The 15,057-nt window shown below is 31.7% G+C and overlaps 1 protein-coding gene across 2 annotated transcripts in view; it reads right to left on the bottom strand.

The window, feature by feature from the left end:
• The window catches only part of LOC105320587 (uncharacterized), an 87,257-nt gene extending 73,297 nt beyond the window's left edge, over positions 1–13,960 (bottom strand). For both annotated transcript variants that reach the window (XM_066086388.1, XM_034447187.2), the window contains exons 1-24: positions 13,810–13,960; positions 13,363–13,674; positions 12,930–13,055; positions 12,400–12,687; positions 12,000–12,275; positions 11,510–11,824; positions 10,837–10,962; positions 9,840–10,142; positions 9,221–9,517; positions 8,953–9,095; positions 5,695–5,858; positions 5,426–5,576; positions 4,200–4,395; positions 3,135–3,385; positions 2,785–3,010; positions 2,339–2,581; positions 2,090–2,218; positions 1,728–1,931; positions 1,391–1,639; positions 1,083–1,284; positions 836–999; positions 583–744; positions 360–485; positions 84–212 (exon numbers count right to left, since the gene is read on the bottom strand). In XM_066086388.1, coding sequence (XP_065942460.1) covers positions 84–212; positions 360–485; positions 583–744; positions 836–999; positions 1,083–1,284; positions 1,391–1,639; positions 1,728–1,931; positions 2,090–2,218; positions 2,339–2,581; positions 2,785–3,010; positions 3,135–3,385; positions 4,200–4,395; positions 5,426–5,576; positions 5,695–5,858; positions 8,953–9,095; positions 9,221–9,517; positions 9,840–10,142; positions 10,837–10,962; positions 11,510–11,824; positions 12,000–12,275; positions 12,400–12,687; positions 12,930–13,055; positions 13,363–13,674; positions 13,810–13,918 — 4,891 coding nt within the window. In that variant the 5' untranslated portion in view covers positions 13,919–13,960. The remainder of the gene's footprint in view (positions 1–83; positions 213–359; positions 486–582; positions 745–835; positions 1,000–1,082; positions 1,285–1,390; positions 1,640–1,727; positions 1,932–2,089; positions 2,219–2,338; positions 2,582–2,784; positions 3,011–3,134; positions 3,386–4,199; positions 4,396–5,425; positions 5,577–5,694; positions 5,859–8,952; positions 9,096–9,220; positions 9,518–9,839; positions 10,143–10,836; positions 10,963–11,509; positions 11,825–11,999; positions 12,276–12,399; positions 12,688–12,929; positions 13,056–13,362; positions 13,675–13,809) is intronic.
• Between the last annotated feature and the right edge of the window lie 1,097 nt (positions 13,961–15,057).

Raw genomic sequence — 15,057 nt, 5'->3', positions numbered from 1 at the left:
ACATATCATTTTGAAAAAGGATAAAGCAATCTGAAAATATTAATCTCTATTAATAACTCAAATATAGCAAATTTGAAAAGAACCTGTTTGACTGCAAGTTGTTTTATCTGCGTTCAACCCAAATCCAGGGAGACAGGAACACGAGAAAGATCCGGGGGTGTTTTGACAGAGCTGTTCACAACCAGACCGTTTCTCAAGGCATTCATCTATATCTATTTAATCATAATAAATGTGAACATAACATGAAGAACTATATATAAAATACGTACTATCATTCAAGAGTTTGAATATAGACTCCATCGATATTTGTTTCTTTCATTCAGCTAGATATAACATTCTTACCATTCTTCAATTCTTACCATTGCATTGTTGGTTTAGTTTCCGGTACCCGCCGACACAGTTACATATATAACTACCATCAGAGTTCTCGCAAGTTTCTTTAGAGTTATCACAGGAATTGTCATTTGATTCACACTCGTCAATATCTAGAATCAAATTTTGATTTTCTGTAAAACCATTGTTCTTGCCAAAACATCAAATCAATAATACGTTTTTTTTTTAAATGTTAAATGATGTTCAAACCTTGACATTTATTTTCAACATCCTTATATCCAAGGGGACAACTCGAGCAGTTATATCCTCGACCAAACATGGTTTCTTCCTCGGGTGGAAGGTCTGTGCAGTTTCTATCTAGTGGACAAGGGTTTTGTGAGCAGCCATCTGTGTCAATATCACACTTATCACCTGTTTAAAAAAGATAGAAAAAAACAGTTACTGAGTGAATTCTCTATAAACCTGATCAATGGGCTGGAATGTTTGGATTTAACTGTGATACCTGAAAATCCTGTTTGACAATTGCATCTAGCCCTCTTTGCTAGGTCACTTATTGCAACTGTGCTGTCAAAGTCACACTCTCCGTGGATACCACATCCATCACATTGCACAATGTTAAACTCTAGAGCAGATGATTGTGCCCCTTGACCGTCAATGGCTACAATGCTATGAAGACAACATGTATTAGATATGTAATTCATTCAAAATATATGCTAGCTAATTAGTTTTTCTTTTTATATTGACCATACCTTATTTCAGGTATACTGGATTGTTTAGGAGTCCATCTTGCCGTGTTTGTTTCATCGTTTAGGTAGAAATCATCTGGTTTCTTCAAAAGCTTTAACGTTGGCTTTTCCTTGCCATCGTCTGACACATTGAATTTCAATTCTACTTCTTTATTCGCCTCGACGTACAACGTTGTATTTCCCGAAATCTGTGGTGTTTCGTTTTCTATTACAAAAAATTATAACAGGATTATTTTAAATATGTAACATTTTTGTGGAAATGATTTTTATATATACCAGGGTTATTTTTAGAATATAACATTGATAAATACCTATTGTTTCAATATCTAATTTAGAATCATGTTCTTTATCCCCCGAAACTTTTGCCAAAGAAATGTCTCCGGTGGCTAGATAGTCAGCTATGCAGGCTTTTGAAGAATTCGATCCGCATTTCTGTATAGCCTCGATCAATCGTCCTTTTTCCACTTCATCCGTAAACATTGGAACAAACTCGGGATGTGAGTAGTTTAAGTAGGATAATTCGTCTCCATATTGAAATAATGATTCTTTGGTTATGGACCCTATAAAAATAAATTTCATACGATATATTCAGAAAAAAAAACATACAAATGTTGACTTCTAAACTTTTCTTAGATCACAAAAACTTACATTGTTGTCCAAAGTTGTAGAATATCTTCTTTTCGCTGTTCGTTGCATTTTGTGGTAGCATGGTTCCATTTGGTAATACAAAATCATTAGTTTTGTTGCCGTCAAAATTCCCCATCAAACCTGCTGTCATTCCTTTGTATATTTCATTAATCAGAGTTTCGCAAATCAGAAAACGTTTTCCAAGGCTGATTTTCATGGTGTGCACTGAAAAAAAATGTGAACAAGTTATCAGGCTTGATAAAACTTTCAGTCCAGGAATGAGCATAAGGACGACTCAGTGGGCAACATTTATTCTGAGATACAAACCACAATTACGAAAATATGATCATAAAATAGATGAAAAGAGCTTTTAAACTACTTACAAGACTTCAGAAATGTTGCTGCTATTGTGCGATTTTCCCAGTAAATTGTTAGGTTTTCATTTAGGAATGTGTAATTTGCTTTTTTAAACCTATTTGTAAGGTCGATGCCATTGCCAATAATAACCATTCCTGTAAAAAAATCACGCATTGGAATCTATAACACATAATTTAAAAGTAATATAAAATCTTTCAAAGGGTATATATTTCGGTAGTGCAAAATACATATAAAAAATGATGAATATGATTTACCCTTTTTGTCGCGTGACATTTCAATCTGTACTGTGGATCCCGTTTGGTCTTTTGCTGCAAACGCACTAAAAATGGTTGCGTTAATAGTTGTTCCGTTTTCGTTTGTAGCTAACTCTGTCCTTGCTTGTAAGTTAAATGATGCAGTGCTTGTGTTTATCTTAATCATAGTATATTCTCCATATCCATTGAACGTGTAGTCAAAGCCATCAAGAGTCGTAATATGAGGATCACCAAAATTAATTCCTGGTTGCAAATTGCAAAGTATCACATACATAATAGAATTTTATTATTATCTAACAAACTTATTTACTGACGCTGACTTTATTTGCAATGTATAAATTAGTTATTTTTGTTAAATAAGCATTTTGCTGAATCCTGAGAGAGAGAGAGAGAGAGAGAGAGAGAGAGAGAGAGAGAGAGAGAGAGAGAGAGAGAGAGAGATTAACCTGGTTGAAAAGGTGACCTCCAATAGCACTGTGGAATCGGACGAACTTCGTAATACCAGTTACAGTGCCCAGTTTTGCAACAAAGCTCCTTCGGCTTTTGGTCATAATTCGTGTACTGATATCTTTGGAAGAATGGGTTATACTGCAGAACCGTTCCTGCAAAGGGCGGCGCTCGCCTAAGAGGTCCCAGGTCATTGACATCAGCATACATGTCATAACAACATTCCTGTACAATAAAGACAAATATGAATAGTAAATTATCGAAGGAAAATAATGTTGATTATTATATTGACCTAAACACATTTCTCTCTTTCGCAAAGATTTATGAATTTGAATTTTTTTTTACATACTACATTAGTGCCTAGTGTAAGTGAGGCAAAACACAACAGTCGCCTGGACTTGTCGAATCTGTTGATGGTGTAACGTGGATCAAACCTGAGCAGACGTGGATCGCATGGGCATCGTATGCCATTGAGAACCTGAGACAAACCGTGATGAATCTGTTTTTCAATGTTGTATGAGTACCAGAAGAAACATTCTCTCTCCTCTCTTTTTGATTTTATTCCGTCTGTCATTTTATAAATCCAAAAGCCCCGTTCTCCTGTAAATGAGTTATATATAATTATATAGAATGTATAAGCTACAGTGTTAACTTTACCATTGTTAATATATACGTTTGTACTACGAGCATGACTTTATTTTGCTGGTGTGGTATTTAGGGTATCCGATCCATAATAGCCCTTTCTCACTGAATTGGGACGCATAACATATATGTATGGGCCTAAAACTCAGTATATTTTGACATACTTTTAATGTTTAAGTATCAGTATGTAAGAGTGGAATTTGTCCTAATAATTGACCTTTTCCTGTTATCGAAGAGGTGTCCCTTTTGCTTTTGATATATAAAATTCAATTCTAAAAAAATCTATATGGTATAAAATTTGTTTTAAATAGTTTTTACTATTCATAATGATCAAATACATTTTTCCACCAGAGTATTTTTTGATACTCTTAGTATTTACTTTTTTATATTTAAAAAATGTGCTTGTCCCCATAGACCTTTATGCAATCTTCATTAATTAATTACTGCTTAGTTTTTAATTTCTCTCTATTGAAATTTCTCTCGGTTAATATTTTTCTACTCTAAAATTCTTTGAATTAATACATGTTTAAGAGTATTTAATACAAGACTGATATTCAAGGTTGGAATAATTATGTCCTAATATGGGTCGGATACCTTAATATGATCTGCTCGGAAAAAATGCTAAATAATGTATCTAAACATATCCATTTTTTTTAAATGTAACATCCGTTTCTTTAATATTTTTTTAAGTTTCAGTCTAATGTATGGTTCATATATTTATATACAAGAACCAAATGTTGTTGACTTCAAACCAAATGATTTGTATTTTTACCTCGATTTCCAGGAACGAGGCTCATCTTAAATGAATTTTTTTGGTTTGTAAATGAATTTTTCACAAAGAAATCTTTGTATCTGTATCCTATGGAAATTGGAAGGTTTTTTATCGTTTTTAAATTGACGTCGATGTAATTCATTACAGCGAATGTGTTCTCTCCATCGGTTATAAGGAAACTCTGGAACGTGATTTTCTAAAATACAAATATACAAAGATAAGATCATTGTTGACAAGTATTCCTTTTAAAGGAATGATCGTCAATAATGATATATTAATATCTAGAAGCAATCAACATGATCAGTTTGATGTAAAATAATTAAAAAAGTACTGTATTTTAACAAAATATAGAATATTTTGAATCTGTATACCATAATTTCATCATTATAAACCGTCAAAAAATTTAATTTTGAAATAAATTTGGGGAAAGCCGTTCGTAATATCCTGGTCTAGTTTTATATTCTTAACGTAATTATTAAATGTTAATGCATCTTCTTCTTCTTCAGAATACTGAGTAGGGCTCTTCAAAGAGCATTAACGCGTATACAAAGAAAGAGTTGTATTAAAATAATTTAATGCGACTGAAAAACATTGAATGTCATCATAACTTCTATTGAGGTCGCATTATACCGTAACCTTGTTTATAAATCGAGCCATCTTCCTAGCTCCTATTATGCAACATCAATAGATCGAGGTCAGTTCATGGAGCATCTTCTTATGATTGAGGTCAGTTCATCGAGGTCAACTGCATTACTGAATGAATCTTTCGATCGAAATTCTTACGCGTGAGACAAAATGTGCATTCTTGAATTAACAGGTCGAACTGTATTTTATGTACATGTATGTTTGCATCTCTTAAGGTAAATGAATTGAAATAAAACTGGGTAAAATGTTATATAAATACCAAGCCAAACTTCAAGTTTTTATAAGAACTACTTATGCAAGCGGAATGTGTGCGCACGTGGAAGCATTTGCCGGATGCCTCATATGGACACAACAGTGATCGGCCGAAGCCGATCACAAAAATTAAAAATACGTAAGTGCTGGAACTAAGACTGAATTCCTGCATAATTTGATCTTAACAGCGGAATTAATTCAATAATTGAGAATCAAAATAAATGAAATAAAACAAACAACAACCCATTGCAATTTATATGATAATTAAATCATCAAGCTTTAAAGTTACACAATTATTATAACGTTTATTGAATAAAACACATTTTTACCTGGTCCTTATGACCATACAAAGTCATGTTCTCCCAGGTGACTTTTACAAGCCAAGTAGCTTTAAAATCTCTCATATCTTTAAAATGTTTCTTTACTATACCATCAGCCTTCTCCATAAACATTGAATCTATATGCTCTCCTTCTTTCCCTCTAAAACGATAAAAAAAAACATAGACATATCTAATTCCTATAAGTTTTGCGATGCAAAAGTAACATTACCAAAGAGATAATCAATGATTTCTATTTCTTACTTGAAAAGAATTATTACCTTCTATACGTGTTGTAATATACTTTGCCCTCATCATCTTTCGAGGCCAAATCGGTCCAAAATGGACAGAAAATTTGTCTTTGTTTTACGTGTTTTGAGTCCATGGAAAATATAGATTCACTGTTGAAACGTTCCCCAAGTCCAATCACTCCGTTTGTTCCGATCTAGTGATATGTTGTTTAAAAACATCGTAAAGAAAAAAAAACTGATTTAAAAAATTAAAATAACCCCCTCCCAAAAGAAATTGATAAATATAAGAGTATCTGGTACTCAAAATGTCAATACATTGGTTTTGTTTTTCAGATGTCACTTTTACGTTGAGATATCATTTCAAACGCCAATACATATCAAACAACATAAATGAGTATATCTGTCAAACTAATTAGCGTTATTTTTATAAATATATAGGCTATTCTATTCAACGTAGCTTTTTTTCTTTTTATTTTGCAATAATTTGATGCTGGTTGTAACGCGCTTTCTGATTGGCTAACAAATTATTTTATATCGTATAAAGATTGTTGCCTACGTCATAGTAAAACTAACGTCAAAAATGTATCATTAAGCCTGACGTTACGTTTGAATTTCGTACAATTTCACGTCATTTTAAGGGTCAAATGACCGTTTTTATCTACAATGAAGTGTAAAAAGATTAAATTATAAGCAATAAATTCAATATTTATTTGTTTTACTAGACTTTGACTCGTGCGTGTACGGGTTGACATTGTATATGATATCTGACATTTAAAAAATAGATACAACGACACACCGTATTGTTGACATTTACATAACCAAGCTTAAAGCGTTCAATAATGCTATAAATTTCACTACACTCTGCTAACTTAGAATAATCTAACTGTGTCTCGGGACAGGCCTATACTACAGTAAAAATGCCTCCCATATACCCGTCATGTAGCAAAAGATTGGAGAAAAATAACGAAGCTGCATTAAAAATAACAAACAAATTATTCAAAATAAATCATTTTGAGGCTGAAAATACCTTTCATCTATAAATTTAATTCATATTAATGAAGAATTCAACACTTTCTCCAGCAACGTTTTTCACTCGCTTCGAGTTAACATTCGGAACTATCGGGAATTTTTATATTAGATGCACTGAGTTAGAGTTATCTCCCGTATTTCCTTTGATAAACAGAGAATATATATATATATATATATATATATATATATATATATATATATATATATATATATATATATATATATATATATATATATAACAAATTTTCAATGAAAATTTACATGTATTTGTTTTATTGTTTCTGAATTTATCCATGCAAATGTGATATTGCAGAAACAAAAACTAAAGAGCCCTCCGTAATTTAACGTGAATGCAACGCGCATGCGCAAGATTCTAAAATATGAAAAATCCATATGATTTCTGGATTTTTTAAAGGGATTTTCGTTGATTATTAATTAGCAAAGCTTGATTAAAAAAACAAAAAAAACAAATTGGTATTAATTTTCAGGTGCCAATAATGTTTAAAATATATGAAACAAATGACAGTACTTTTCCGATATTTTTGTTTTAAAGCCCAAAAATTCGAGTCTATTATTTTAATATAGTAGTATAGATACATTAAAAAATGGTTTGAAACAGTTTACGCTTTTTTATAAACCGCTTCGCGGTTTATGAGCGTAAACTGCCCCAAACCATTTTATATCGTATAAAACAAATAAATAATAAATTTATTCCTTAACTAGAGGTACTGTGAGTAAGCTCACAATTGATACCGCATGAATTCATAACGCATGTATTTTTGCTATTATAGAAAATAATGGATGAATCTATTTCACCTTCCATTTTCTATAAATAACAATTGCTCTATTTTTTTAAAACTGTTAATGCTAATATGAGTACACAAACCAATTTTTATTCTTTTAATTCTATTTTATTTTAAGTTAACTGTTAATGCATAAGAACAGTTGCATCCTTATGTCAACAAACATGACTCGAATCAAACGAAAACTCGCATGTCAAGCAGCCATTTAATATAAACATTTTGAATTATTGGTATACAGAGCCCGATTTGTTATGAAATTTTTTTGACATATTTTTTTTTCAAAAAAAAACAAAACATTGGGGCAGGCCATTTTCAGAAAGACGGAGATGAGAATCTAAAAAATAATTATATGTGGCCTGAGACAAGCAAGCTTTGTGTCAAATTTTAGCTTCTGATTCTTTCCATCAATACAAGACATGACACAGACAAGAATTAAGCATTTTTTAAACAATGACCTTGAACTTCCTCAATTGACCTTGGGTCAAGGTCAGGACACATCCTTTGGTGATTAGCAATCTTTGTGTGAAGTAAGAACTTCCAATGTTTCTCCATATGAAAGATATGGACCGGACACGAATTTTGCACTTTTTCTATCAGTGACCTTGACCTTGCCCAAATGACCTTGGGTCAAGATCAGAACACACCCTTCGGTCATAAACAATCTTTGTATAAAGTAAGAAGTTCCAATGTTTCTCCATAAGAAAAATATGGACCGGACATGAATTTGCACAGACAGACGGACAGACGGACGGACGGACAGACGGAGAAAATGATTCCTGTATATCCCCCAAACTTCGTTTGCAGGGGGTGTAATTAACAGAACAAAGGTAACCCAATAAACCAAAGCTATATTCGGTCATACCCCAATATAGCCTTGTACATTTATCCAACGGTTAAATGCATTGTGACGTCATCTTTCTTGCTTCGTTTACGCAACTGCGTCATGGTTTTAACTAAAGATAAGATTATGCAGCGAAATGAGTCGAAAAAAACCTGGTATGAGGCGTAAAATATGATATTATGTTGCAGGATAAACAAAATACATAATAACTGTCTTGAAATATAGACGATATTTGGACTCACGTCAAAAACGAGGCTTGTCACATTTTCTTACCCCACTCCCAAATATAGCTTATCTTTCAAGACAGTAACCATGTATTTTATATGAATTTCATAAACTTGTAGGCACCTTTCATTTACAAAATGTTGAAATCAATCATCATTCGACGTGTTCAGCTGATGATGATTGAATATAAAATCGGAGAGAAAATGTCAAGCAATAAAATGCCTTCAGGTTTTGATTTTATGGGAGTAGCAATTACTGTAAAGTAAATTACCCTTTGACCCGGGGTACAATGTACGAATTTTCTATGCATTGCTCTCTAATTTAAACTCACAATTTTTTTTAAATAAACCTATATGGCATGCGTGAAATATGTATTGAAATATTACTTACGACAACATAATTAAAACCGTCGTTAGATCCATCTCCTACATAGACTGTAGTGGGTGATGGAAGAGCAGGACTTGTGACGTCATCACCTGTAATGACGTAGTCACCATCTCCGTACGACATGTACGCCTTTCCCGAGTATTGTGCTAAATATGATAATCGTTAAACTTTTTATTTTGTCACGTTGTTTAATACCGATTACTATTTAGTATTCTTCTTCTTAAAAGAAAAGTGTATTTTGAGTAACACGTTTTTTAAAATAAAAACCTACATTCAGCAGTCATTATCCAGTAAGTAGCTGGAGCACTTTCTCTTTTCCCATAACTATGATAATGATTTGTAGTAAATCCATAACTGATCGCCGTTATTGTTACATTGTACAGTGTGACCGGAAGTAAAAGTTTGTTCCATTTTATTTCTGGTTTACTGTCTATTGTTTCTTGCTCCTTGTTTTCAATTTTCACCCGGTACCGGTTGACAAAAGCATCACTTTCTTCCCATTTTAGATGAAGACCATCAGCAGAAAAATTACTTAGATTTTCTATTATTGCACCAGGTTTCCGAGGTTCTGAAAAATATTGATAAAATTAATACCAAATAAAAGTAGTCAATGCAAAACATATATGAAAATCACTGCTCAAAACGCTAAGACTTGTAATACACTGATGAAATGTTTGTCCCTTTTCAGGAAACCATCATGCATGAAGATGGACATATGTGTTTGTCTTATTCATGTCGAATTTGCAATTTACCCAGATGGAAAACATAGTTTCTTATGAGACGTATTGAAAGGCTTTCAACAACATTTATACTGCGTGATGTTTGTTAAACTTTACAGTGGAATTTAAAATGTTTAGATTTTTTAAAATATCACATATCGATATAAGAACCTAGGATAGTATTTAAGTATGATGAATCCACTGATATAGCTTGTGCTGGATTGCTGAGTACAATTTGAGAACGAATGAAAAATTGGTATAAGCGTCCGGATTGAAGGGAGCATGGTGAGGTAAATTCCGTGTTGCTTCCGGCATAAATTCTTTCTGACGACTTCCAACTGTTCCCAGTTTTCTCTTGTAGGTAAACTTCGTATCCGGTCACAAGGTCTGCATTCCGAGAAGGATGGTTCCAGGTTATGGAAATATCACATGTTGTACTTTCTTTACGTGTGTTTTGTGCCTGTAATTCATTTCCTGAACACAAATAAAAAACAATAATTTAGATTTTTAAAATTAGAAAAGGCATTGAAAGCGAGAAAATAAGTTGTTCTCATTTTCAGTGCTAAGATCTTGTTATAAGTAGCTAAAGCTCTAATCCTAGACATCAGAAATTATTATTGCAAAAAATTTACCTTACTAATAAGGTGATTAATTTTGAGTTTCATTTAAAGAGGGCTAGATGGTCGTAACTATTTTTTTTACTATGACAATCTCCTTAAGAAAGAGAGCTCTTTATAAAAATATAGAAAAAATAATCCAATATGAAAGCTGAAATATTTGGATTTTTTTCCACCAAATTATAATTGGCAAAATACTATTTTTTTTAAGTTTTAGGGTAATTTGTTCATTATCCAACCTCCTTAATTATTTTAAAGTTATGTAATGACTCATTTCATAATTGTCAGTGCAGAATGCGTAAAAAAGCCTTTATAAACATACATTACCTTCAATATCTTTTTATTTAAAGTTTAACAAATTGTTATGTAGATCTAAAATGGGTATTAATCCCGCTCACAAAAAGACTTTTGATTAGAAGATTTAATCCCTTTAACATCAAAATGTACTCAATTTTAAGTCTTGTGATATATTTTGATATCTTCAAGTTTTTACGAGTGATTTAGACCCTATCAAACAAACAACCTAAACAAACAAGAATTAATTAACTTACTTCCGTAACACACTTCATTTTTATGATATTGGCTGGATTTGCATAAGCACAGTTTATCTCTGCATGTTAAAGGAGCAGTATATAAACATTCCCTGCTGTAATTGCATGATTTCATAAATTTTATGCCTGAAAAAGAAACAAATCCTTGCGGCAATTCATTCAAATTAAGTCTTATTTAACATGTGATAGATCTGTTGTTGGTTTGAAGATGGCGACAAAGTTTAATTGTCGTTTGGCTTATATCAAAACTTTTATTTAAACTATTTATTAAGTATATATATATATATATATATATATATATATATATATATATATATATATATATATATATATATATATATATATGTAGATAAATAAAGCCTTGGTACACGAAAAAATACTTAAATAAATAAAACAGAATGCGACAGTCCAAATTAAATAAATTGTTTAATGTTAGCGCTAACAGTAAACAATTCATTTAATTTGGACTGTCGCATTCTGTTTTATTTATTTAAGTATATATATATATATATATATATATATATATATATATATATATATATATATATATATATATATATATATATATATATATATATATATATATACATTCATTCATATCATTTCACACCGATACTCCTTTTAGAGAGTAATTTTCTGGTTATACATGTATATGATATATTAAAAAACTTACTTCCTTTGACATCAATACGAATGTCGGAAACACTTGAACCCCAACCCTCCGAGTTCTTTGCCATACATCGATAATAAATATCATCATCCCGATCAAAGTCAATCCGATTAATAACTAGTTTGGGATTAAACAAATCTAGAGAACTGCCTGTGTACATTGCATCTGATATGTTGAAGTCAACTTTATTTCTCTGCCATTTTGTTTCCAATGTCGAAGGAAAACCAGAACTGTTCCTTATTGTACATTTAACCTCCAAATTCGAGAGATAAAGTATGTTAGGCCAACCGGAAGGAGTGATTGTTATATAAGGTGTACCTATGTGTATAAACAGATTGACAATTTCAAAAAACAATAAGGCCACATAGTTATGCAAACATAAATGTGTAAATAAATACATTAGTAGCGTAATTCGGACAGGCATATTACCATCCGTTACCCATTGAATTTGGTATAAATATCGTACATATTAACACTAAAGCAATATACTCACGCAGCGTCGCAATCTCCTCCGTGTGTCGTGGACCACTATACCCGTAGCTTCTTGCGTAGAGTGTTATCGTGTAATTTGTGCCAGGTTCGAACCTCCTTGAGGTTATTTCCAAATTATTGGACGACGAGGAGACAGAATATGATGAATGCCGATCACTGATAGATATTGAGTAGGTATCGACCCTTGTGTTGTTTTTTGGCACTGCCCATTTAAGATGTAATCTCTCTGGGTGAAAACTGCTATGGTGTCTATCAATAGGACCAGGGGATAAGGGAACTAGGAGTACAAGTATTAAAACTCATGTATTTGTTGTATTAAGCTTAAGAATTATGTATGCGCAATGATTCCGAATTAGATATTTTAGTATATGGAATACAAACTTTAAAATATATACTCATACCTAAAACTATGTCGTGCTCTCTGTAAACAGTAAATGTTTCGCTTGGATTGTTGATTCGTACGTGAGAGGTAACCCTGAGATAATATCTGTTTCCAGGTACAAACTCGTACTGGAAGGTGAAGCTTGTCTGTTTGCTGACCAGTGAGCTGGTTATAGACGTTCTGTTGTTGTGACTAACAGTAACTGAGTAATGCTGTATCAGATCAGAATGGGTCGGATGCCTCCACTCAAAGTGGATTGAAGTCCCATTAATGTTTCTATTGAAAATTGATGCACGTTGGTTCGACTCTGTAAATAATTTGTATTACCATTTGTTAATTATTGATTTTTTACAACTAAGATATTTTTATTTATTCATCTAAAATATACAGTCTATCTATCTTATATATCCATTAATCTGTCTATCCATTTATCTATACATTCATCTATCTATCTATAGATTTATCAATCTATCATCGTTATGAATCAAGTTCTTTTTTTTTAATATGTGTAGATCATACAATATTATAAATCTAGATTTCTTTACTTACTTGGAAAACACTCTTGATTGTAAGGATAATACGAACTGTCACACAGACAATTTTGGTTTGTACACCGTAAATATTTTCTGTCGTCACATTCCCTGTCCTGGTTACATCTGGCATTGTAATTCAATACTGTTCGAATAAATAAAACACTGTTCAAATACTTCCAATAAAAAAGTGGAAAGAAAATGAACATATAGTCTGTTTATGTTCAGATCAAACGTCTTTGATATGTGCACTATACATGTTTATGCAAATACACAGATTATGATCCACCTAGACAAACACGACAGTTTTGGTGTTTTAATACATCTATGCTTTTTGAATAACAATAATGTAATGAATTAAACTATAAAAATGAATTAAACTATAAAAATAATGATAAAAAGTTTAAAATTATTTATTGATGCGATGATATGAGAATGTTTTATATAATTACTCCCGTAGACTTTATCCAGCGTAACAGTGTAACTTGGGCACGAACGGTCGGAGATTCTGACGTAGAGCCGGTAATCTCCTACGTCATCAAAGTCTACATTGTTTATCACGAGTTGAGGAGTGGACAGCGCATCGGTGTCTAGATATTTCTCTTCATAGGGGTCTATAGTTTTTATAACGACGCCATTTTGAAGTTTTTGCCATCGTCCATCGGTGGGATATTCCAATGAGGCTTCGATTGTTGCTCTGAATGTTACTTTTTTCCCAAAATCTACACGGAGCTGTCTCGGATATAGAATCAAAGTGGGACACACTTAAAAGAGTAAAGCGCAATTATAACGTTTGTTGAAAAAGATAATACTGTTTGAAATTTCACATACCAATTTTATATCATTTAAATTTTCTATTTCTAAAAAAGAGAACATATGTTTTTATTTTCAGATATCACCTGATCTTGCGCCATATGAGGTTGTTTGCTGTCCATTTACAAACTTTACGTTCAAAATGAAAAGAACCCCAAGAATAATTGAAGTAAGTGACAAATAATGAACATTCATCCTGGAATCCTTAGTTTGTTATCATCTGCACCATGTCTACGAGCAATTCTACAAATCATAGTTTTAGCAATAAATATAAAATGATTACATTTTGTCTAGGTTGTGTGAGAAGAAAAAAACTTATTTTTCTGTTTATTTCCATACATACTACGTAATGACATGAAGGTGTTTCATAGCACCTTAAATAATTTTAAGTTTTAACAAATATTGGTTCAAAATGTCCACTTCTTATAGATTCATCGTAAAATCGAGAGAAGATTCAAATTTTTTCCAATACCCTTTGGATATTCCGATAAAAGATTTTTTGTCCAATACCCTTTAGATATTCCGATAAAAGTTTCCCTTTTTTCGGTAATGTATAAGTAAATGGACACTGCAATTTTCTTTTGAATAGAAAAAAACAACCATACTTACTTTTCTCGTAGTTCAATAGAAACTGTGGACATATGCAGTTTTTAGATTTAATATTGGAAGCATTGGCCAATGATTGCAGAGCTGATAAGGCAAAACCTATCAGAAATCAGTAAATCAGATTGGTTAAGTGATGGTAAGATTCAGAAAGCGGAAGATAAGTAAAGTTTAGTAAGTAAGTGCTGTGGTCAAAAAACTATTAAAATCTTTTTAGAAATTTACTTCACATATGAAATGTATTTTCTAGTTTTAGATTTAATCTTGAAAGATTAACGCATATTAAAAGAAACCCATTACCTCAGAAATAATGAAATGCTATTTAAAATTGAAGTTAAATATGACTGTTTCATAATAAATTCAAACATAAATTGTTCCGACAATATATTAATTGTTAAATGTACCACAAATGATTTACTTATAAATTTTATTATTTAAGATTTTTATTCAAATTTAAACGTTTGAAAAAATTACACTTTACCTGTAATGCAGCTTAATGTTACCATTCACTATGTGATCTTGTAAACGACCTTAATGTGTTATAATTCAAGTTAAGTATAAATATCATTGGAATTCAATTAAGCTGTTTTGTCCAATTTTATATTGAATTCAATGTACTTTGAAAAACGATGTGTTTGATTATAAATATTACAGTAGATTGTGTTTATCAAGCGCTATTTTAAAGATAAAGTGGTGTACAGAATTGATATCTTGATAAAGAATAACACGAC

The sequence above is a fragment of the Magallana gigas genome, chromosome 5 (genome assembly GCF_963853765.1).
Source record: "Magallana gigas chromosome 5, xbMagGiga1.1, whole genome shotgun sequence".
Classification (NCBI taxonomy): Eukaryota; Metazoa; Mollusca; class Bivalvia; order Ostreida; family Ostreidae; genus Magallana; species Magallana gigas.
This window is presented reverse-complemented; position numbering and strand designations above follow the sequence as displayed.